The sequence below is a fragment of the Melospiza melodia genome, chromosome 3, assembly GCF_035770615.1.
Source record: "Melospiza melodia melodia isolate bMelMel2 chromosome 3, bMelMel2.pri, whole genome shotgun sequence".
Lineage (NCBI taxonomy): Eukaryota > Metazoa > Chordata > Aves > Passeriformes > Passerellidae > Melospiza > Melospiza melodia.
In genome coordinates, this window is record NC_086196.1 from 139,239,488 (window position 1) to 139,260,683 (window position 21,196).

Sequence of the window (21,196 nt, forward strand, 5' to 3'; positions counted from 1 at the left end):
GCAGGAATAACAATTCTTTATTAAGGAATAAAATAAAATAAAATAAAATAAAATAAAATAAAATAAAATAAAATAAAATAAAATAAAATAAAATAAAATAAAATAAAATAAAATAAAATAAAATAAAATAAAATAATACAAAACAACACTGATAGAGTCAGAATAGGCCCTGACCCCCTCTGTATCAGGATGGTGGCACAGTCCCATGCCATCGTGGCTCAGCCCTCCTGCAGTGCCGGCTGTGGTTCTGCTGCAGGAGGGATCCTACACAAGGGGGGAGTTTTCCTCTGCAGCTCCAGGGCTGCTGGAGATGGGCCTGGTCTCCCTCTGAGAATGCAGGGGAGAAGAAAGCTGCTCCTCTGGGAATGCAGAGGGCAAAGGCTGCTGTGGTGTCCCAAAAGATCAGATTCTATCCAGGCAGGAATGTTGAAATCTCAGAATGTATCCAGGTAGGAATGCTTGGCTCCTCCCCTGGGTGGAGAATTTCCCCATGGGATGATGGAATTTTATCAGCCATGCAGGGGCACTCACTGGCCCGTGAACAGGAGGTAATTAATAATTAATGGCCCGTTAAGAGAAGAGATCTCCTGGAGGGAGTATTGATTGTGGAAGAGATAAAGAAAACTGCCCTATTAACAGAGGATAACTGCCCTATCTCTGACAGATGGAAAATAGAATACACACCCCCAGCCACATCTTGCATTTCCAACCTAAGACATTTAAGAAAAGGAAACCATAGTGGGAAGAGGACATTGCCTGAGCCAGAGCAGTGTCACAATCCCAAAGGATCCTTGGGTTTAAGGAACAGCAGCACAATGCCCCAAAGAGGTTGGGTGCTCCAAGAGGGGTCTGTCTGTCCATATTCCCGATATCCATGTGAACTCTTCTGTTCCTTGTGCTCAGCTCCCTGGGAAGAGGGGCTTTGGCCCTGCTGGCTGGACAGTCCAGGCCAAGATGGAGATCTACCTGTGGCTGGGCCTCAACAAGCAGCGCAAGGACTTCCTGAGCGGCCTCCCCTGTGGGTTCGAGGAGAAGAAAACCCCCCGAGGACAAAACCTGCCCTCCTTCCCACCCATCAGCCTCCTGTACACCAGTAAGGAGTTCCCATGGGATGGGGCATGGAGGGGGTGGGAGGGAGCCTGGCTGGACATCTCCTGCTCCAAGGGCTTCCAGGAGCTAAGTGGGACATTGTTCTGGTTGTCCCATGAGAGATAGGGGTGGGAATTGTGTCCCTTCATCCCAAACCTGTTCAGAGTTGTTGTGTGCACAACAAGCAGGATGCCAAGGAAATTCCATATCCATTTGGGATTCATGCTTTGAGTTGAGATCCTTCAGCCACGAGCAAATCCAGGCTCCTGAGACGTGCCTTGGATGGGCTCTGTCCTGGTTTAGGACAAATCTAGGACAGAACCTCCAAAGGGGCTTCCTCTAGAAAGCAGATTTAAGTGGCCCCTCCTGCATTCAGTTCAGGAAAATATTTCCTTGGAAAAAAGTGGAAAAAAAAATTTATTTAACAGGCAAAGCATTAACCAGCACACAAAGAATGAACAATATCAAACAATAAAACCACTCCAAAAGAGATGACAGACTCAGAAAGTCCCTCTGTGGGTTGTAGCTCAGCTCACTCAGTCTCTTATCAGTCCCTCTGGCACTGGAAATGCCACAGCCCAGGCCCAGCCCAGTGGGCCACTGGTGGAGCTGCTGGTGCTCCTCTGGGTGTTCAGTCCAGAGCAGATTTAAACAGCTCCAAAGAAAAGAAAAAACCACAGTCCAGGGAACTTCTTTGCCTCAGCTAGCTAAAAACTAACTAAAGGCAAAGGAGAGCTCTGTCCTGCTGTCTGTCCACCCGCAGACAGCACAGTCCAGGAGCAGGGATGTAGAGGAGTGAGTGCAGTGTCTGAAAACAAACTGAACACTTCTTCTTCCCCTCCTTGGCCCTCAGAACCAATCTTAAAGGTGCAAAAATTATTTCTGGGCTAAACAGATGAATGGGGATCCTGAATCATTGAAACCAAAAATCACAGACAAAGACTCTCTAATTAGTCAAAGGTAGAAAGTGGTGTGTTTATTACACTGGTGGGCAGCAAGGAGGTTGTCCTCAAAATGCGTGACCACGCCCCACAAGGATTTTTGCCTTCTATTGATTTCCCAAATGAATACATATGCACAACCCCAGCACCTCCCATCCCCCTTTGTATTAAGATGAGGTTATTAGTCCTTCACGAGTGTACAGTTCTTCTCTTGAATTGGGTCAATGGTCTAGAATTGGATCGGTGGTCCCAGGGATGAAGTCAGCAAGGTCTTGGTCAGGTCTCTGTGACCCTCTGGCACGATTCAAACTCCTCTGCTTCATGATGGATTGACACAGAGTCCAGGTGCTGGGCATTATTCTACTGATTTCAGTAGAGTAAGAACCGAAATGAGGGATGTGGGACTCCAGGCGGCTGTTCAAAATGGAGTCTATTACATCTAAGATGTTACAGCAGTCCAGCGTTGTGGGTGGCAGAGCCTGCGCCCACAGCTGTCAGCTCCAGCTGCAGGCTGGCCTGGAGTCCTGCATCCCTCATTCAGGCTCTTACTAATGGTGCCCCACGTTGGGTGCCACTGTAAAAGCTTAAATGAGAGATGCAGGACTCCAGGCAGCCCTTCAAAATGAAGTTTATTACATCCAAGGCATTACAGCAGGCCAGGGTCATGTGTGACAGAGCCTGCGCCCACAGCTGTCAGCTCCAGCTGCAGGCAGGCCTGCCGACCCACATCCCTCATTTGGGCTCTTACTAATGGTGCCCCACGTTGGGCACCACAGTAAGAGCCAGAATGAGGGACGCAGGACTCCAGGCAGCTCTTCAAAATGGAATTTATTGTATCCAAGATGTTACAGCAGTCCAGGTTGTGGGTGGCAGAGTCTGTGCATGCAGCTGTCAGCTCCAGCTGCAGGCAGTTCTGCAGAAACACATCCCTCATTCAGGCTCTTACTAATGGTGCCACACATTGGGCGCCACTGTAAAAGCTTAAATGAGGGATGCGGGACTCCAGACAGCTCTTCAAAGTGCAGTTTATTACATCCAGGAGTTACAGCAGTCCAAGGTTGTGGGCAACAGAGCCTGTGCCTACAGCTGTCAACTCCAGACAAGCCTGAAGACTCTTTAATTTTGGCTACAAATGCATTATATTCTTTTCTTTGCTGAGCATCTTAATACAGCAGAACAAATCTATACCTTAACTTTTACCTACAGCCTATCATAACTACTATAATTACCATATTCATGTTACTGTTCTCCAATCACTAAAAGTTAGTACATTACAGTTTAAGCTAGAAGTTGTTTTTCAGTTTTCTTGCAGTGGAAAATTCTGAGACCTTTTTTCTACTTGCCACATTGGCAGGCTTGTTTGCCTGTGCTCTCTTTCTGCTTGGTAAAAACATCTTGTTTCAGGTGGGTTTATCCTTTGCTCCAAGTCATAAAAACCCTTTCTAACACACCCCTTGCCTCCTTGGTTATCCAGTAGGACTGGCTCAGCAATTCTTTTCTTCTATATCAAAACTTGCTACCATCTCTATTACTTCTTCAGGTTCTATATTCAAAAATCTTTCTGCCAAGCATACATATGTGTGAGACTTTCTCATCAAACTTTCATCCTTCCCAACGTAGTATGTTCCTATAATGGTTCACTTGCTCTACTTCCTTATACAAATGAGCTCATAATATAACAATTAGTTTTAGCTTAAGCATCTAATAATCATTAACCTATCGTTGGTGCATCTAACTTCAATATGAACTAGTTCTAACCTTCAGCTAAAATCTTAACCCTTTAAAGTTATGATTCAACACGAGCATCTATATATGGACAGGAACCCAAAGGCCATCCCATCCCATCCCATCCCATCCCATCCCATCCCATCCCATCCCATCCCATCCCATCCATCTCACTTTCTCTCTCTTCCAGAGAAACAGGTGTTCCAGCTGCGAGCCCACATGTACCAAGCCAGGAGTTTGTTCGCAGCCGACAGCAGTGGCCTCTCAGACCCCTTTGCTCGGGTCTTCTTCATCTCCCAGAGCCAGTGCACCGAGGTGAACATTCCTGGGATTCCTGGGGGTGTGGGGATGGCTGGCTCTGTAAGTTCCCATGGCACAAATCCCATAAATGAGATCAGGCTGGTTCTGGGCTCCTGCGGTGGGAATAGCCCAGCAGCTCTGGAACTGGGCACTGCTGGTTTCCAGGAGATCTCTCCCCAGGAGCCCATTCCCAATTTATGTCCCTCATCCTGGTGACTGCAATTCCCCACAATTCTCTATGATTCCTTGTGATTCCCAGCGATTTCCTGCCAGTTTAGGCAGAACTGGGTCATATTAAAGTGATTTTTTAGTCTTCCCTTCCCAGTCCAAGGGTTGCCAAGCTTTAGGAAGCCTGGGAATAACCCAGCTCTGCTCATCTGCAATTGGATTTTCTTCCTCAGAAGAATCCCTGGGTGATTCCCAATCCAAAAAACACACAGCAACCCTACCTGCCACCCTTTCCCAGGATCCTGGTCCATTCCTGGAGCAGTAGGAATCTCTCCCATTTCCCCAGGTTCTCAACGAGACCCTGTGCCCAACTTGGGACCAGCTCCTGGTGTTTGACAATGTGGAGCTGTACGGGGAAGCTCACGAGATGCGGGATGACCCTCCCATCATCGTCATCGAGATCTACGATCAGGACACTGTGGTGAGAAAATCCCAGGGAACTGTGCATGGTTTGGAAGCCAGGATCTCTCCAGATTTGGAGGCAGAGGATTTGGGGAGTTTTTCCCTGATCCATGGAGAATGCTCCTTCCAAATCTCCCACGGAGCCTCTACTGCTCATGAATCTCAGACGAATCTTGTTTTTGGAGAGGGAAGAAAGAGGCTGTAGCCAAGGAGGGTTTCCATTTGGGAAAAGTGCTCATCCCTGGTCTCCTTGCTGTCCCAATCTTCAGCTGTCCCAAACCTCCTTCAAGGAGTCAGGACTGAAAGTTATCCCTGAGCTTTGGCATCCCAAGGCCAGAGTATTGATCCCATTCCTGCTTCGACCGCGATGGAGAGAATTGCAGGGTTAATTTGGAATTTCTGTGCTGGATCCCCAATCCTAAGTGCCCTGAAGGAGAACCACAGGGCAAATTTTGGAATTTTCATGCTGGATCCCCAAACCCAACTGCTCCTGGGGAGATTCACAGGGCTGATTTTGGAATTCCCATGTTGGATTCCCAACCCCAAGTGCTTTTGGGGAGAACCATGGGGCTCAATTTGGAATTTCCATGTTGGATCCCCAACCTCAAGTGTTCCTGAGGAGAACCAAAGAGCTAATCTTGGCATTCTCATGCTGGATTCCCAATCTTAAGGGCTCCTGGGGAGACCCATGGGGCTAATCTTCTAATTCCCATGCTGGAACCCCAACACCAAGTGCTATTGAGGAGAACCACAGGGCTAAATCTGGAATTCTCATGTTGGACCCCCAACCCCAAGTGCTCCTGGTGAGAACTACAGGGCTAAATTTAGAATTCCCATGTTGGAACCCCAACCCCAATGGTTCTTTCCCTAGGGAAAAGCCGACTTCATGGGCCGGACGTTTGCCAAGCCAGTGGTGAAGATGTCAGATGAGGAGTACTGTCCGCCACGCTTCCCACCGCAGCTGGAATATTACCAGATCTACCGCGGCAATGCCACAGCCGGGGACCTGCTGGCTGCCTTTGAGCTGCTCCAGGTGCCAGTGGGACAAAGGGATGGGAAAGAATGGATGCAGGGTTGGAAGGGAGAGGGGTTAACTTACAGAGAATTGGGTAACTCTGAATAACCGGGAATAACTGCCCCCCTATTCACCTGGTCGTTGGTCTGCTGGACCCTTGTAGTTCCCCTTGGATGATCAACCACCTGTTGCTCATCAAAGACACCTGGAAAGGTCCAAGGCCAGGTGGGATGGGGCTTGGAGCCGCCTGGAAAGGTGGCATGGACTTCAAAGACCCTTGAATTCCAACCCCATGGCAGGGGGCAGTACCAGAGTTAAATTCTTCCACTTTTGTGCCTCGTGTTCCATCCACTGAAATGCTTTTCCCACCTCCTTTTCTGCCAGGGCAGGTGCTCATCCAAGCCCTTTCCTTCTAGTTTTCCTTGGACTGAGGGAATAGCTCACCTGTGATATTTGATCTTTACTGAGCCCTGGGCTGGAAATGGGACCTTAAACCTGCTCCTGGGTTGAACTCTGGGACCACATCTCCATTTCCTCACACACAACCCAGCAGGTGCAATTCCAGGATGGAACAGCTCTGGGATGGACTGCATTGGTGGGCTGAGAAGTTTGGATTGCTCTGGAGACTGTTCTGTGTGGAACTCCCAGCACCTTCTGCTCCTGTGTTTTCCTCTTCCCAAAGCACCTGCCCTGGGCTCTCAGCCCTCTGAGATACCCCAGATCTAACAACTGGGACCAGATGATCCAGCTGAGACACGGCCCAACTCCCTCTGGAATCGGTGGCAGGGTTTGGAATGAGCTGATATTTGAGGTCCCTTCCAACCCAAACCAATCTGTGATTCCACAATTCTGTGAGAAGGACCAAAAACTGCTTCCCAGCAGCTCAGAGGAGCAGATCCTAACCAGTGATCCATCTCTTCCAGATTGGCCCTGGGGGTAAATCAGACCTGCCCCCCATCGACGGCCCCACAGACATGGACCGAGGTCCCATCCTGCCAGTGCCGCTGGGAATTCGGCCGGTGCTGAGCAGATACAGAGTGGAGGTAACCAATGTCCATGTGGAGCATTGCGGGGCTGGAGAACATCTCCAAGGGCGTTGGAAGGGCAGGAGGGGGCTGGGAGTCAAGAATCTGTCTGTCATGGCTGTTCTGGGAATCAGGCTGCAGCATCCCTAAAAAAAACAGGGAATCCAGAGAATTGGATCATTCCTTACTGTCAAACCTGGGCTGGACGGCGAGTGAGCAGCACCTGGGCTGAGATGCAGCTCAGGGAATGTTAGAGATGGACATGGAGCGGGATCATCTGTTCCCAAAGCAATCCCGTAGCTCAGGTGTTCTCTATCCCATCAACCTCAGGAAATGAGGATGGGAAGACCCTCATGTATCCATGGATATCTAAAGGAGAATTTTGTATCCAAAACAGTGTGGGCAAAATGCAGGGCAGTGCCTGTCCCCTGTGCTGGCACTGCTGAAGCACCTCCAGTGCTAGGGGCAGCTCTGGGCCCCTCCTGACAGGAGAAACCTGCAGGGAAGAGAATGGAGCCCCAGGAGAGGCTGAGGGAGCTGGGAAGGGAATGGAGCCCCAGGAGGGGCTGAGGGAGCTGGGAAGGGAATGGAGCCCCAGGAGAGGCTGAGGGAGCTGGGAAGGGAATGGAGCCCCAGGAGAGGCTGAGGGAGCTGGGAAGGGAATGGAGCCCCAGGAGGGGCTGAGGGAGCTGGGGAGGGAATGGAGCCCCAGGAGAGGCTGAGGGAGTTGGGAAGGGGCTCAGCCTGGAGAAAAGGACGCTCAAGGGGGACCTTGTGGCTCTGCACAAGTCCCTGACAGGAGGGGACAGCTAGAGGAGGTTGGGCTCTGCTGCCAGGGAACAGGGACAGGACAAGGGGAAATGGCCTCAGGCTGGGCCAGGGCAGGCTCAGGTTGGACATCAGGAGGAATTTCTCTGTGGAAAGAGTGGTCAGGCTTTGGCAGGGGCTGCCCAGGGAGGTTTGGAGTGTCCATCCCTGCAGGTGTCCAGGGAAGGCCTGGATGTGGCACTCAGTGCTCTGGGCTGGAGACAAGGTGGGGACAGGTCACAGGTTGGACTCGATGGTCGTGGAGGGCTTTTCCAAATTATTCCATTATTTTGTGATGTGTCCTTTGGAGGTCCTGGTGGACATCCGTGACCCAGTCAAGGCCCACAGGGATGTTCAGGGCACATCTCTGCCCTGAGTGAAGGTGTCTCTGCTCAGGTGAGGTGCCACTGACCAGGTCTCCAAAGAGATTTTGGCTCCTGGTTCTCCACATGTTTGCATCACAATAAATGTTCCTCACAATTTTAATTCAGCCATGGGGAATAAGGAGGTGTGGAAATCTCCGTTTTGGGGAATTTTGGATGGCAGCAGTCTGTTATCCCAGGTAGGGACAGGGAAGTTTCCCCAGTGACACTGATCCCATGGGGACAAAGTGATATCAGTGCTGGATCCAGAGCCACCACAGATGGACAGAGCTGGATTCCCAGGGCAGGAAAAGGCCAGGAAAGGAGAAAAGCAGGAAAATGCCGAGGGCAACAGGATGGAGGTCTTGGGCTGCAGGGTGTCAGGAGGGGACACCTCAGGGATCCACCACTGCCCTGTGAGGACACCAGCAGTGGGATCCCTTTCCATGGAGAACCAGCTCCCAGGGATCATCTCTGTCATATTCACATCCTCCCTGCTCCTCCTCCTGCCCTAGATCTTGTTCTGGGGCCTCAGAGACCTGAAGAGAGTGAACCTGGCCCAGGTGGACAGACCCCGTGTGGACATTGAGTGTGCCGGGAAGGGCGTCCAGTCTGCCCTGATCCAGAACTACAAGAAAAACCCCAACTTCAGCACTTTGGTCAAGTGGTTCGAGGTGGTGAGTGTGGCCCTTCCCTCTGATCCCTCAGATGGAACCCGTAATTTCTGGAGCCCACCTTGGCTCCAAGCTCTTTACTCCAGTTTTCCCAAAACAATAGAGCACACGGACACCATTCCTTCACCTGAGAGCTCCCAAGCCACATATTTCTGGAGCAGCTCACGGCTTCTTCCTTCAGCATGATCCCAGTTCTGGTCCCTACTGGCCTTCCCAGCATGATCCTATTCCTAATCTCTACTGCCCTTCCCAGCATGATCCCATTCCTAATCCTTACTGACCAGCAAGATTCCATTCCTAATCCCTACTCCCCAGTATGATCCCATTCCTAATCTCTACTGTTTTTCCCAGCATGATCCCATTCCTAATCCCTACTGCCCTTCCCAGCAGGATCCCATTCCTGATTCCTATTGCCCTTCCCAGTATGATCCCATTCCCAATCCCCACTTTCCTTCTGAGCATGACCCCATTCCTAATCTCTACTGTTTTTCCCAGTCTGATCCCATTCCTAATCCCTACTCCCTAGTATGATCCCATTCCTAATCTCTACTGCCTTTTCCCAGTATGATCCCATTCCTGATCTTGACCATTCTTCCCACTCTGATCCCATTCCTAATCCCTACTGCCTTTTCCAGCAGGATTCCATTCCTAACCCCTTCTCCCCAGCACGATCCCATTCCTAATCCATACTCCCCAGCATGATCCCATTCCTAACCCCTACTGCCCTTCCCAGCACGATCCCATTCCTAATCCCTACTCCCTTCCCAATATGATCCCACTCCTATCCCCTACCGCCCTTCCCAGCACAATCCCATTCCCAATCCCACCTGCCTTTCCCAACCCCCAAACCACCCATTCCCATTCCCTGATGACCACCCCTGCCCTGCTCCCCAGGACCTCCCTGAGAACGAGCTGCTGCACCCACCCCTGAACATCCGCGTGGTGGACTGCCGCGCCTTCGGGCGCTACACCCTGGTGGGCTCCCACACCGTCAGCTCCCTCCGCAAGTTCATCTACCGCCCACCCGACAAGAAAGCCCAGCACTGGAACATGGCAGGTACCAGGATTGGGACACAGGGACCTGGTCTGGGATGTCCACGGGGAGAAGAGGGAGGTGGGATGGGCTGTGAGACCATGAGATGGATGGCTAACCCGCAGAAATTCTGGTTTTGGGTCCAGAACTCCAAGAAAACCCCAACTTCAGCAGTTTTGTGGTTCCAAGCGGTGTGAGGACGCCCCTAAAATTTTTTGTGGTAAAAGTGAAAAACAAATAGGATTTTTAGTCTTTTGATTCTCACATTATTGTTTATTTTTCTCTAATTAAAAATTCTATACACTATTTATATATACACTATATATCAATATATCTACTTATATGGATATATCTATCTATGCACTATATATCTATCTATGCACTTATATTTATATATACTATTTACATCATAGACTTAGCATATTTAAAAAAACCACTAAAAGTTATAAACCACAAATTTAAAGTATTTTAAAACTATTTTATTTAATTAATTCTTAAAACATACTTTATTTCTACAAATAACTGATTATTTGTTTACCTACACCACATCTACATTGTGATTCTTTCTAACCAATGGCTTCATACTTCCAACACTATAAAAAACAGAATAAATTAAAAACAAAAAGGAGATCAAACAACACCCAAAATAGTTCATCTTATCTCCTACCCACCTCTATACTAAAACCCAAAAGTCTAAGCTTTTTCAACCTATAATAAACTATCTATTTTACACACCTATAAATTCCTATGTCCATTTTACCCATTCATAAATTCCAATTTATCCCAAAGTCTTAGAAACTTTCTCCATAAACAAAGATTAAAACCAGCATTCTTCTAAAAATCAAAACTTCTCAAAACAAACAAAAATATATTCCCTATACCCCAAGCTCCAACAAGGTTTACCTCCAACATCTTGCATCTTAGGACTCAAGTCCTCAGATGTTCCTCAGGACTGGGGCAGGATTTGGCCACACTCAGTCCCCGTGGTGGCTGTAAAGATCAGAGGTCCAGGCCCCTCCAGACCCCAACCACCCCAATCCATCAGCACCTGCAGGAAAACCCATCCCAGACCCACTTCCCACCTATCCCAGCAGCTGAGGGCTTGGGAGCCTTGGGAATTAGTCCTCTCCTCCCAGTTTTGGGGCTGGAGGCTGGGTGAGATTCCCAAAGACAAGTCTGGTCCCTGCTGCTCTTCCCAGTATGATCCCATTGCTAATCCCTACTCTCCAGCATGATCCCATTCCTAATCCCTACTTTCCTTCCCAGTATGATCCCATTCCTAATTCCTACTCTCCAGCACGATCCCATTCCTAATCCCTACTCCTCTTCCCAATATGATCCCCTTCCTAATGCTGACTGTTTTTCCCAGCATGATCTCATTCCTAATCCCTACCAGTCTTCCCAGCATGATCCATTTGTAATCCCCACTGGTCTTCCCAGAATGATCTCATTCCTAATCCCTAATTTCCCTCTCAGCCTTCTCAGTCTGATCCTATTCCTAATTCCTACTTTCCTTCCCAGCATGATCCCATTCCTAATCCCTACTGTCCTTCCTAGCACGATCCCATTCCTAATCCCTACTCCCCAGTATGATCCCATTCCTAATCCCTACTGCCCTTCCCAGCATGATCCCATTCCTAATCCTTGCTGCCCGGTATGATCCCATCCCTAATCCCTACTCCCCAGCATGATCCCATTCCTAATCCCTACTGTCCTTCCCAGCATGATCCCATTCCTAATCCCTACTGTCCTTCCCAGCATGATCCCATTCCTAATCCTTGCTGCCCAGTATGATCCTATCCCTAATCCCTACTGCCCTTCCCAGCATGATCCCATTCCTAATCCTTGCTGCCTGGTATGATCCCATCCCTAATCCCTACTGCCCTTCCCAGCATGATCCCATTCCCAGTCCCTAAACCTGGACTAGGGATTGTGTCCCAGCCACCAGAGGCTTTCAGGACAATCTTGTCTGCCTCTTCTCCTTTGGATATTTCCTGCTTTTCTTCCACCTTCCTTTGCTCTTTGGTGGGATTTTGGTCCTGCTGAAGGCTCTGTGCTCATTTCCACTGCTCCAAACAAGGTGGTCCCACTGTGCTCTGGCCTAAATCCTATAGGATCTCACCTGAGCTCATCTTCTGGCCTGAATCTGTAGGATCTCACTTGAAATCTCAGTTTCTGACCTTAATCCTGTAGGATTTCTACTTAACTCTCAGTTTCTGGCCTGAATCCTATAGGATTTCACTTGAAATCTCACTTTTTGGCCTGAATCCTGTAGGATCTCAACTGAAGTCTCTGTTCCCAACCTGAATCCTGTAGGACCTCATTAAAATCTCAGTTCCCAGACTGAATCCTGTAGGATCTCACCTGAACTCAATTTCTGGCCTGAATCCTGTAAGATCTTGCCTAAATTCTCACTTTCTGGCCTGAATCCTGTAGGGTCTCACCTGAACTGTCAGTATCTCTTCTCCACTGTCCCTCTCCCTTGCTCTTTCTTCTTTTCTGTCCTCTGTCCAGCCAAACACCTCAATGGCTACCTGGCCATGACCAGCAGAGCCCATCGCTCTCGCCCCACAGGGGAGATCGTGGTCAACATGGAACCTGAGGTCCCCATCAAGAAGATGGACACGATGGTGAAGCTGGAAGCTGTGAGTATCCGTGTGGCAGCACCTCCTTCCTCGTGGAATTGTGGATTTCTGAAGGATTTCAGCCTGAATTGGGGAGGCAGTGTGCCTGTGCCCATTTTTGTGCCCAGAATGGGAATTTCGACTCTTTCTCCCACCCTTCTGCTCCAGAGCTTCCTCCACAAAAACAGATTCCTGCCAAGATGCTCCAAGAGCTGGAGCCCCTCTGCTCTGGAGCCAGGCTGGGAGAGTTGGAGGTGCTCACCTGGAGAGGAGAAGGACCCAGGGAGAGCTCAGAGCCCCTTGCAGGGCCTGAAGGGCCTCCAGGAGACCTGGGGATGGAATGGGGACAAGGCATGAGGGACAGGACACAGGGAATGGCTCCCAGTGCAAGAGGACAGGGCTGGATGGGATCTTGGGAATTAGGAATTGTTTCCTGGGAGGGTGGAGAGAGGCTGGGATGGAATTCCCAGAGAAGCTGTGCCTGACCCTGGAGCCCTGGAAGTGTCCAAAGCCAGGTTGAATGGGGCTGGGAGCAGCCTGGGACAGTGGGAGGTGTCCCTACCCATGGTAGGGGGTGGGATGAGATGAGCTTTAAGGTCCCTACCCACCCAAAACACTCTGGGAATGATGATTTGCACTCAGCTGAGGGTGTGTCCTTAACCTACTCTCCCTCTCTCTGTTCCCTTTCATCCCGGGGTGGAAGAATTCCGATGCAGTGGTGAAGGTGGATGTGGTAAGTGATGGATCTTCTCTGCATCCCTACTCCCAACTCCCTGCTCCCTCTCCAGCCCTTCCATGCCACTTCTGATGGACCACGCACCCTCCCCAGCCCGAGCCAGGAAGGGATATCACCCCTCTGTCCCACAACAGACACAGCAGCACTGTCCCCTCAAGGGATGTGGCAGTGGCCTTGTCCCTGCAGTTTGGGGAGCTCTTTTGGGCCAGGATTTCTCATCCCAGCTGTCCTAGTATAGGGGGAGGGATGCTGGATATTCCCACCACAACTGGGTACCAGCTGGGAAAGGTTCCCTTTCCCCACCAAGGGGACCCAAGGTGCTTTGCTGGGCACAGTTTGACTCTTGCCATGGAAGATTCCAGAGATGCAGCCTGGGAAATTCCTGAATAAATAGGAAGATGGAAATGTGGGGGTGTTGTGGGACTGCCCCATCCCTGGAAGCGTCCAAGGCCAGGTTAGATGGGGCTTGGAACGACCTGGAATGGTGGAAGATGTCAGGATTGGCATTGGATGAGCTTTAAGGTCCCTTCCCATCCAAACTATTCCATGATTCTGGCACTTTCTCCAAAACCTTGGTCACCCTTGGGCGTTCTGTGGCTGTGAAAGGGAGAAATTTCATGAGGCTCCCAAACCTGGGGGGTTTTCCCTCCTTGGGTGCTTCACTTTGGTACTTCTAGAAATGATTGCCTCTCACCTGATCCCTCCCCTTCCCTGTCTGTTCTTCCCTTGTCCCTTCAGACCGAGGAAGAGAAGGAGAAAAAGAAGAAGAAGAAGAAAGGAGGAGGAGGAGGAGGAGGTGGGGAGGAAGTGGAGGAGGAGGAGCCGGACGAGAGCATGTTGGACTGGTGGTCCAAGTACTTCGCTTCCATTGAGACGATGAAGGAGGTGGGTGAGGAGCAGCAGGGAGGGGCATCCAGGGGAGATGGTTTCCTTCCTGAGAGGTCTCCCCTAATTCCAGATCCTTCCTTGGGGCTGTGCTTCATTATGTGTGGAAAACCTCCCATCCCGCCCTGAGGATCCCCCTGATGGGGATACCCCAAGAAGTTCTGTGCCAGAATTGAGAGACAAATGGGACTTTTGGTTTTTTCAGTTTTCAGGTGGTTGTTTATTTTTCTCTTATCAGAAGTTCAGCACTCCCTCTAAATCTCAGACTCAGCATACAAAGAGAAAGGCACCAAAAGTCACAAGACACACAGGTTCAAGGTCTTTTAAAGCTATTTTGTCCAATTAATCTTAGAACATATTTTATTTCTACCTTTCTCCCAATAACTAATTATTTGTCTGTTCATGCAACATCTGCATTGTGGCTCTTTCTAACCAATCCCTCTGTGCCACCAACACTGCAGAAAATGGAGTAGATGAAGTACAAGAAGGAGATCAGACAACACCCAAAATCCTCCATCTTGTCTCCTATCCACCTCCATACTAAAAACCCAAAACTCTTAAATTTTTCACCCTGTGATAAACTTCACTATTATCTATTTCACATACTTGTAGTAGATTCCAATCCATCCCAAAGTCCTGGAAGGTTTTTCCATGGATGCAGGTTAAAAGCAGTGTTCTCCTTGGGGGTCAGGACTTCTCAGGACAGAAAGAGAAATATTCCTTGTGCCCTGGGTTCCAACAATTATGGAATCCCAAAATTGTTCATGCTGCAAAAGCCCTTGGAGACCATCAGGTCCCACCATTACTCAGTACTGCCAAGGCCACCACTCTGTCCCCAAGTGCCACATCCACATGGCTTCAAATCCCTCTGGAGATGGGAACTCCACCACTGCCCTGGGCAGCTTTTCCAGGAAAAGATTGTTCCTAATATCCAGTGGTTTCCTTTCTCCCCCAGCAACTCCGGCAGCAGGAAGCGGCAGCGGCAGAAGCAGAAGAGAAGGAGGAGATGGAGATTGGAGAGGGTAAGGCTGGGAGAGAGAGAGGGAACACGGCAGGGAAATGTGGGACCAGAATTCCTCTCGGTGCTTGGACATCCCTCTGAGAATCTGCCTCAGCTCTCCAGACAAACCAGACACTTCCAGTGTGTTGTGTTTTCCCAAAAAGGGTCGATTTTTGTGGGTTTTTGCAGGGTTTTTCCCTTCATGTTGAACTCTTTGTCTGCTGTCCTAATGTGGGCATTGAAGACAAATACACAATTTAGGGCAAGTTCTCTCACCTAATTTATCAATTTATATAATTTTATACATTATATATTATATTTTACTTATTATCATTTTATAAAATCACAGGAACATGGCAGGGAAAGGTGGGATCAGGATTCCTCTTGGTGCTTGGACATCCCTCTGGGAATCTGCCTCAGCTCTCCAGACAAACCAGACACTCCCAGTATGTTGTGTTTTCCCAAAAAGGGCCAATTTTTGTGGGTTTTTGCAGGGTTTTCCCCTCCATGTTGAACTCTTTGTCTGCTGTCCTAATGTGGGCAGTGAATACAAATTCAAAATTTAGGGCAAGTACTCTCACCTAGCTTATCAATTTATATAATTTTATACAAGATATATTATTTTTCACTTATTATCATTTTATAAAATTATGAGATGAATGACACCATAAATGTGTTTTTCTCTGAAGGAATTCAGGTCTATAGGTCAGGTGGGATTCTGACCTTGCCTAAATTTCGGGGATACTCATTTTGTTCCAAAAATTTTGCCAGCCAAGGATCCTGGGAGTGGCTGGTCAAGGATGACTTTGTCCATCTGGCCATGCCACCAGCAGGGCTGGGAAGGGTATCCCTGAGGAATTCCACCCTTGTTCTCCATGTGCTCCATGTCCCCATGACAGGGGGTTGTTGTTGTGCCCAGGTGATGCAAAACCCTTCAGCTGAGTAAAATTCTGAGCCTGGTTTCTTTTGGAAGATCAATCTTTGTATCCCGGGAAAAATGAGGTCTTGTCTGGTTGAGCTTTGAGACAACTCTGAGCAGATTCTTCTGGGCTTGCGCTGGTGTCCTCTGGGGTTTTATTTCTTTTTAGAATGATGCATTTCCCTTGGCTCTCCCACTCCTTCCCCCTTTTCTCATCCATGTTTTTCCATCTGTCTGTCTGTCCCCATCACTGGATAATGTCCAGCCCTCATGAAAGCTGGCAGAGACACCAAGGGACAGGGATTGCAGAGAGGGGAAGGATTTTCCCTTGAATCCACCTTTTCCAGCAGCCTCTTCCCCGCTTTCTGTGGCTGGTGGTTGCTCCAAATGAGACTCTGGTGAACGGTGGCTGCAGCTGGTCCTGGACAATCCAAGGGCAGCAGCATCAAGCACTGTCCCCTCTGTATTCCTAGGCTGGGGTTCCACACCTCAGGCTCCATAAAGCAGGAGAAGTCTCTGGTAGGAGGAAGAAAATTCCCAAAATTCACAGAATCACAAGGTTGGAAGAGACCTCCAAGATCATCAAGTTCAACCCAGCCCCAATGCCTCAACTCAACCCTGGCACTCAGTGCCACATCCAGGCTTTGTTAAACACACCCAGGGATGGTGACTCCACCACCTCCCTGAGCAGAACATTCCAGAACTTCATCACTCTTCCTGTGAAAAACTTTTTCCTGATATCCAACCTAGATTTCCCTTGGCACAGCTTAAGGCTGTGTGCTCTGGCTCTGCCAGTTCCTGGAGAAAGAGCCCAGTCCCACCTGAGCACAGGCACTTTCCAGAGGGGTGTAGAGAGTGATGAGGGCACCCCTGAGTCTCCTTTGCTCCAGGCTGAACACCCCCAGCTCCCTCAGTGGTTCCTCACAGGGTTTATGTTCCCAGCCCCTCTCCAGCCTCATTGCCTCCTCTGGACACTCCCCAGGTTCTCAACATCCTTCCCAACCTGAGGGACACAGCACTCAAAGTGTGATCTCACCAGTGCGAGGTACAGGGGCAGAATGACCTCCCTGCTCCTGCTGGCCACACCATTCCTGCTGTGGGCAGGACCAGGTTTTCTCACTGGTGTCAGAGGGCTCTGCCCATGTTCTGTAGTCCTCCAAGTGATGTTTTGCAGTCCTCCAAGTGATTCCTGCTCAGGTCAGCCCTGAAATTTCCTGCACAGAGAACTCCAGGCTGCTGGAGACGCTGTGATACAGAGCCAAGGAATGACAGGTCAGGGCTGGGATGGGACTTGCAGGCAGTGGCAGCTGGCAGCTTTCATGCTCCTCTTCTTTGAAGAACCTTATCCAAGCCTTTCTAGATCTTCCCTACCTCTCCTCACTCTCATTTCCATCCCCTCCCTCTTCCCTCCCTCCCTCCCTCCTTCCTTTCCATCTCCTATCTCTGCACTGCTCCCCCCAGACATGGAGTGATGCCAAACTTTGTGACTCTCCCATGAAAGGCTCCAAGGCCCAGGTGAAGAACAAGGACAAGGATAAGGACAAGGACAAAGACAAGTCCAAGGCACCCAAAGATGACAAGAAAAAGAAGCAGCAGCCAGTCCCTGAGCTCCCTGAGAAGAAGAACAAGCAGAAGATCGATGAACTCAAGGTACTGGGGGTGCTTCTGAGGAAGTACCTAATTGTGGGGATGGTGTCCTTTGGGACATCTCTCCTAGGGATTTATCTTGGGACACTTCCAGGGACGGGCACTCCAAATTTCCCTGGGCAGCCCCTGCCAAGGCCTGGCCACTCTTTCCATGAGAAAATTAATCCCAATATCCCATCTGAACCTCCCTGGTACAGCTTGAAACCATTTCCTCTTGTCCCGCTCCTCATTCCTTCTGAGCTGATTGAGTACTCCCCACACCTTTTCCTCACCTTTGTTTTTATCCCAAATTCCCTCCTTTAATTTTTTTTTTTTTCATCTCAGGTCTTCAACAAAGAACTGGAATCAGAGTTTGACAACTTTGAGGATTGGCTGCACACCTTCAACCTGCTCCGGGGGAAGATTGGGGACAACGACGACAACGCCACGGAGGAGGAACGGATAGTAGGGAGGTTCAAGGTGAGTGGTTAGGAATTCTGGCCAGGATTTTGGGGAGGGTGTTTTGGGATGGGTTTGCCTGCATGGAGGCCCTGTGCAGCAGGACTCAGTTGGTCCATACCCTCCTTCGCACCAGGGCTCCATGTGTGTCTACAAAGTACCGCTCCCTGATGACATCAGCAAGGAGGCAGGATATGACCCCACCTTCGGGATGTTCCAGGGGATCCCCAGCAATGACCCCATCAACGTGCTGGTCCGAGTCTACGTCGTGAGGGTGAGTGGGAATTTGGGTGTGGCAGGCGGGATCTGGCACTCCCTTCCACCTGGGGTTGGTGGGGATTCAGCTCCAGCACTCCAGGACTGATGCCTTGAGAAGGCTGAGCTAGAACAGAGACTGGACAGAGCTAAAGAATAAAGCAAGGATTTATTAAAAGCCTTCAGTAGATCCACCTTGGGCAGCACAAGAGCCCAGCCAGGGCTACACCCAAAATGAACCCAAAATGGTCACAAAATGCACAATCACTCCTGGGGTCTCTCACTTTGGTAAGTTCTGCTTCATTTGCATATTGGAGTTTATTGTCCAATTCCAGCTTTAGCCCATGCAGTCCCATCCGGCTTGTTTTTGTCTCTTCAACCCACATTGTTTGTGCTCTTGGGCCTGACATTTGGATCATTTGTCCTTGGTGCCCAGCTGGAGCAGGAATTCTTTTGTCTCCCTGCTCTGTGCAGAGAGCTCACCATCCCCTAGTATGAAGCCCAGACCCACACACTAAAGCAGCACAGAATCTGAAAAATAATAAAAGCCAAACCTGAGGCATCACCAGTGTTTCAGGACCCAGGATGCAGCTTGAGGACTGAAGCAGCTCCTTGGTTTGGGCGGGAAGGAATGGTTGGGAATGGAATGGTTTGGGTGGAAAGGGACCCTAAAGTCCATCCCTCTCTACCCCGTGCTGTGGGCAGGGACACTTTCCACTATCCCAAGCTGTTCAGGGACATCCCAGGATATCCAGACCCAACGCTGTCTCCAGGGCCATGTGCTCCCAGCACTGGGAACAGGACACATCCATGCTCCTGCCAGATCCAGAGACACCTCTCCAGCTGGTGGGATGGACCGGTGTGTCCTGGTGCTCAATTCCCATGGATACTTTGGATCGGCCTGTAGTGTGAGGTGTTGGTTCATTCCACAGCCACGCCACCACCCTGGTGATGGTTCAGAATGGGAGAAAAAGGGTGGAATGGGATCTGGCAGGATTGAGGAGATCCTTGTGAAGGACACAGCACCTCCTGGAACATCCATTCCATGATGGTTGGCGTAATCCAGCCAGCGCTGTTTTTTCCTCTCTATGTGGAATGTGCTCTGGGAAAAATCACTTCCTGACCTCTGAAGTGGTCATCCCCCTGTCCTCAAACGTGGGGTTCTGCAGCTAGGCACTTGGGAGGGATCTCCATCCTGCTGGAAGCACCTGGGCTGCCCTTTGCTACCACCTTGTCCCAGTGTTTGGCTCCATTTCCCACCAGCCTGGTTCTCCATCCAAGCTGCTTCCCATTGGGATATCGAATCTCCCATCCATCATCAGGCTGGAGTAGCAGACACAGCTTGTTCAACCCCCAAACCAGCCAGGACTGGGTAGATGTGTTCTCATCTGCTGCTGTGCCATGCTTGGAGGTGGAACTGGAGAGTTTGGGGGTCCTCACCCCCTCTCTGGGGAGAATCCACCATGAAGAGAACACGATGGGAAGGGGATGGATATCTCAGCATCTTGGCCAGGTTTTTGCTGGCGGTGTTTCCTGAGAGTCTTTTTCTTGCCTCGGGTGAGATTCCAAAGACATCACTGTGGTGACATCTCAGAACAAGGCCAGCTCCAAACTCTCCCTAAACCAGGACAGGGATTTACCTGAGGCAGGAATATTCCCAGTTTAATCCAAGACACTATTTCATCCCCATTTCAATCCAAGACACTCTGTTTAGGGACTGAAGTGGCCCGGTGTTCTCAGGGTGTAGGAATGTGATGGAGTGACCAAATTATCCTTTGTCTGCTTAAAAAGGCAAAAAGCCCACAAGTTTCTCGCCTCAGTTTGTAAAAGGACACCTCATAGCACCTTTGAGGCTTCAACTCAGACCTGGGGTTGCCAACTGGACAGAGCCCAAGAGGTCTCGCCTAGGTAATTCACTAGAAAAAGAAGAGAACAAAGGAAATAATTGCTTTTGTGGGGTGTTTTAGCAGCAGCAGGAACCTCTTGCCCCTGATTCAGGTTTTTCTCTGAAAGAGCTTTATTTTGCCTTTTGTTAAGACTTTTTCTCTTTCCAACACTACCTCAGAAGCCATCCTGATAATTTTATGCCATTCTTGGTAGCTGAACTATCTCAGGAAATAATCTCTTTTGTGGAGTGTTTTAGCAGGAGCAAAAACCTCTTGCCCCTGGATTGGGCTTTTCTCTGTAAGATCTTTGTTATTTTACCTTTTATTAAACCTTTTTCTGTTTCCAACACTACCTCAGAAGCCATCCTGATAATTTTATGCTGTTCCGGGTAGCTGAGCTATCTAAGGAAATAATTGCTTTTGTGGAGCAATTATTGCTCCTTTTAGAAGGAGCAAGAACTTCTTGCCCCTGGCTCGGGTTTTCTCTGAAAGAGCTTTATTTTACCTTTTATTAAGACTTTTTCTGTTTCCAACAGTACCTCAGAAGCCATCCTGATAATTTTATGCCCTTCAGGGTAGCTGAGTTATCTTGGGTGTGATGGCTTCTCTGAGAGCTCATAAGACCTGGCCCAAAGAGAAATCCATGATCAGGGATGGAGAACGGGCCCATCCCTGAATCCTCGGCTGCTGTGGACAGCGCTGACCCATCCCACCTGTTCCCTGCAGGCCACGGACCTCCACCCAGCTGACATCAACGGAAAAGCCGATCCCTACATCGCCATCAAGCTGGGCAAGACGGACATCAAGGACAAGGAGAACTACATCTCCAAGCAGCTGAACCCTGTTTTTGGGAAGTAAGTCTGTGCCTGGAAGTGCCAAGCTGAGCCCGAGCTTCCCAGCCCTCATACCTGCAGCTGAGGTGTCCCATGGCTGCTCCTTGAGCTGGATTTATCTTTATTTATTAATTATCTTTATAATTTATGGGATTTAACCCACAGTGTGGATGTCCTTCCAGTATGTCCTCCTTCGCCAGCATGTGGTCAGCATAGCACCAGGTGTTTAAGACATGAAGCTGAAATTTATCTGATCAGAGTGAAACACCCGCTTAGGAATCATTAGGCCTAAATTTGAGTGAGAATAAGACACAAACTCGGAGTCTTCGTTTGGAAAGACAGGAATCTGCTAAGGAAGGCAGGAGCCTCCCC

At 49.5% G+C, this 21,196-nt stretch overlaps 1 protein-coding gene across 4 annotated transcripts in view; it reads left to right on the forward strand.

Annotated features, from left to right (window-relative positions):
* The window catches only part of OTOF (otoferlin), a 103,521-nt gene that overhangs the window by 68,533 nt on the left and 13,792 nt on the right, over positions 1-21,196 (forward strand). For 2 of the 4 annotated variants that reach the window (XM_063153229.1, XM_063153230.1), the window contains 15 exons: positions 904-1,093; positions 3,946-4,070; positions 4,570-4,704; positions 5,557-5,718; positions 6,624-6,743; positions 8,410-8,571; positions 9,463-9,625; positions 12,116-12,246; positions 12,929-12,958; positions 13,700-13,846; positions 14,802-14,868; positions 17,267-17,415; positions 17,737-17,871; positions 17,987-18,124; positions 20,718-20,845. In XM_063153229.1, coding sequence (XP_063009299.1) covers positions 904-1,093; positions 3,946-4,070; positions 4,570-4,704; positions 5,557-5,718; positions 6,624-6,743; positions 8,410-8,571; positions 9,463-9,625; positions 12,116-12,246; positions 12,929-12,958; positions 13,700-13,846; positions 14,802-14,868; positions 17,267-17,415; positions 17,737-17,871; positions 17,987-18,124; positions 20,718-20,845 — 1,982 coding nt within the window. The remainder of the gene's footprint in view (positions 1-903; positions 1,094-3,945; positions 4,071-4,569; positions 4,705-5,556; positions 5,719-6,623; positions 6,744-8,409; positions 8,572-9,462; positions 9,626-12,115; positions 12,247-12,928; positions 12,959-13,699; positions 13,847-14,801; positions 14,869-17,266; positions 17,416-17,736; positions 17,872-17,986; positions 18,125-20,717; positions 20,846-21,196) is intronic. The other 2 variants (XM_063153232.1, XM_063153231.1) reach the window with 1 other exon arrangement.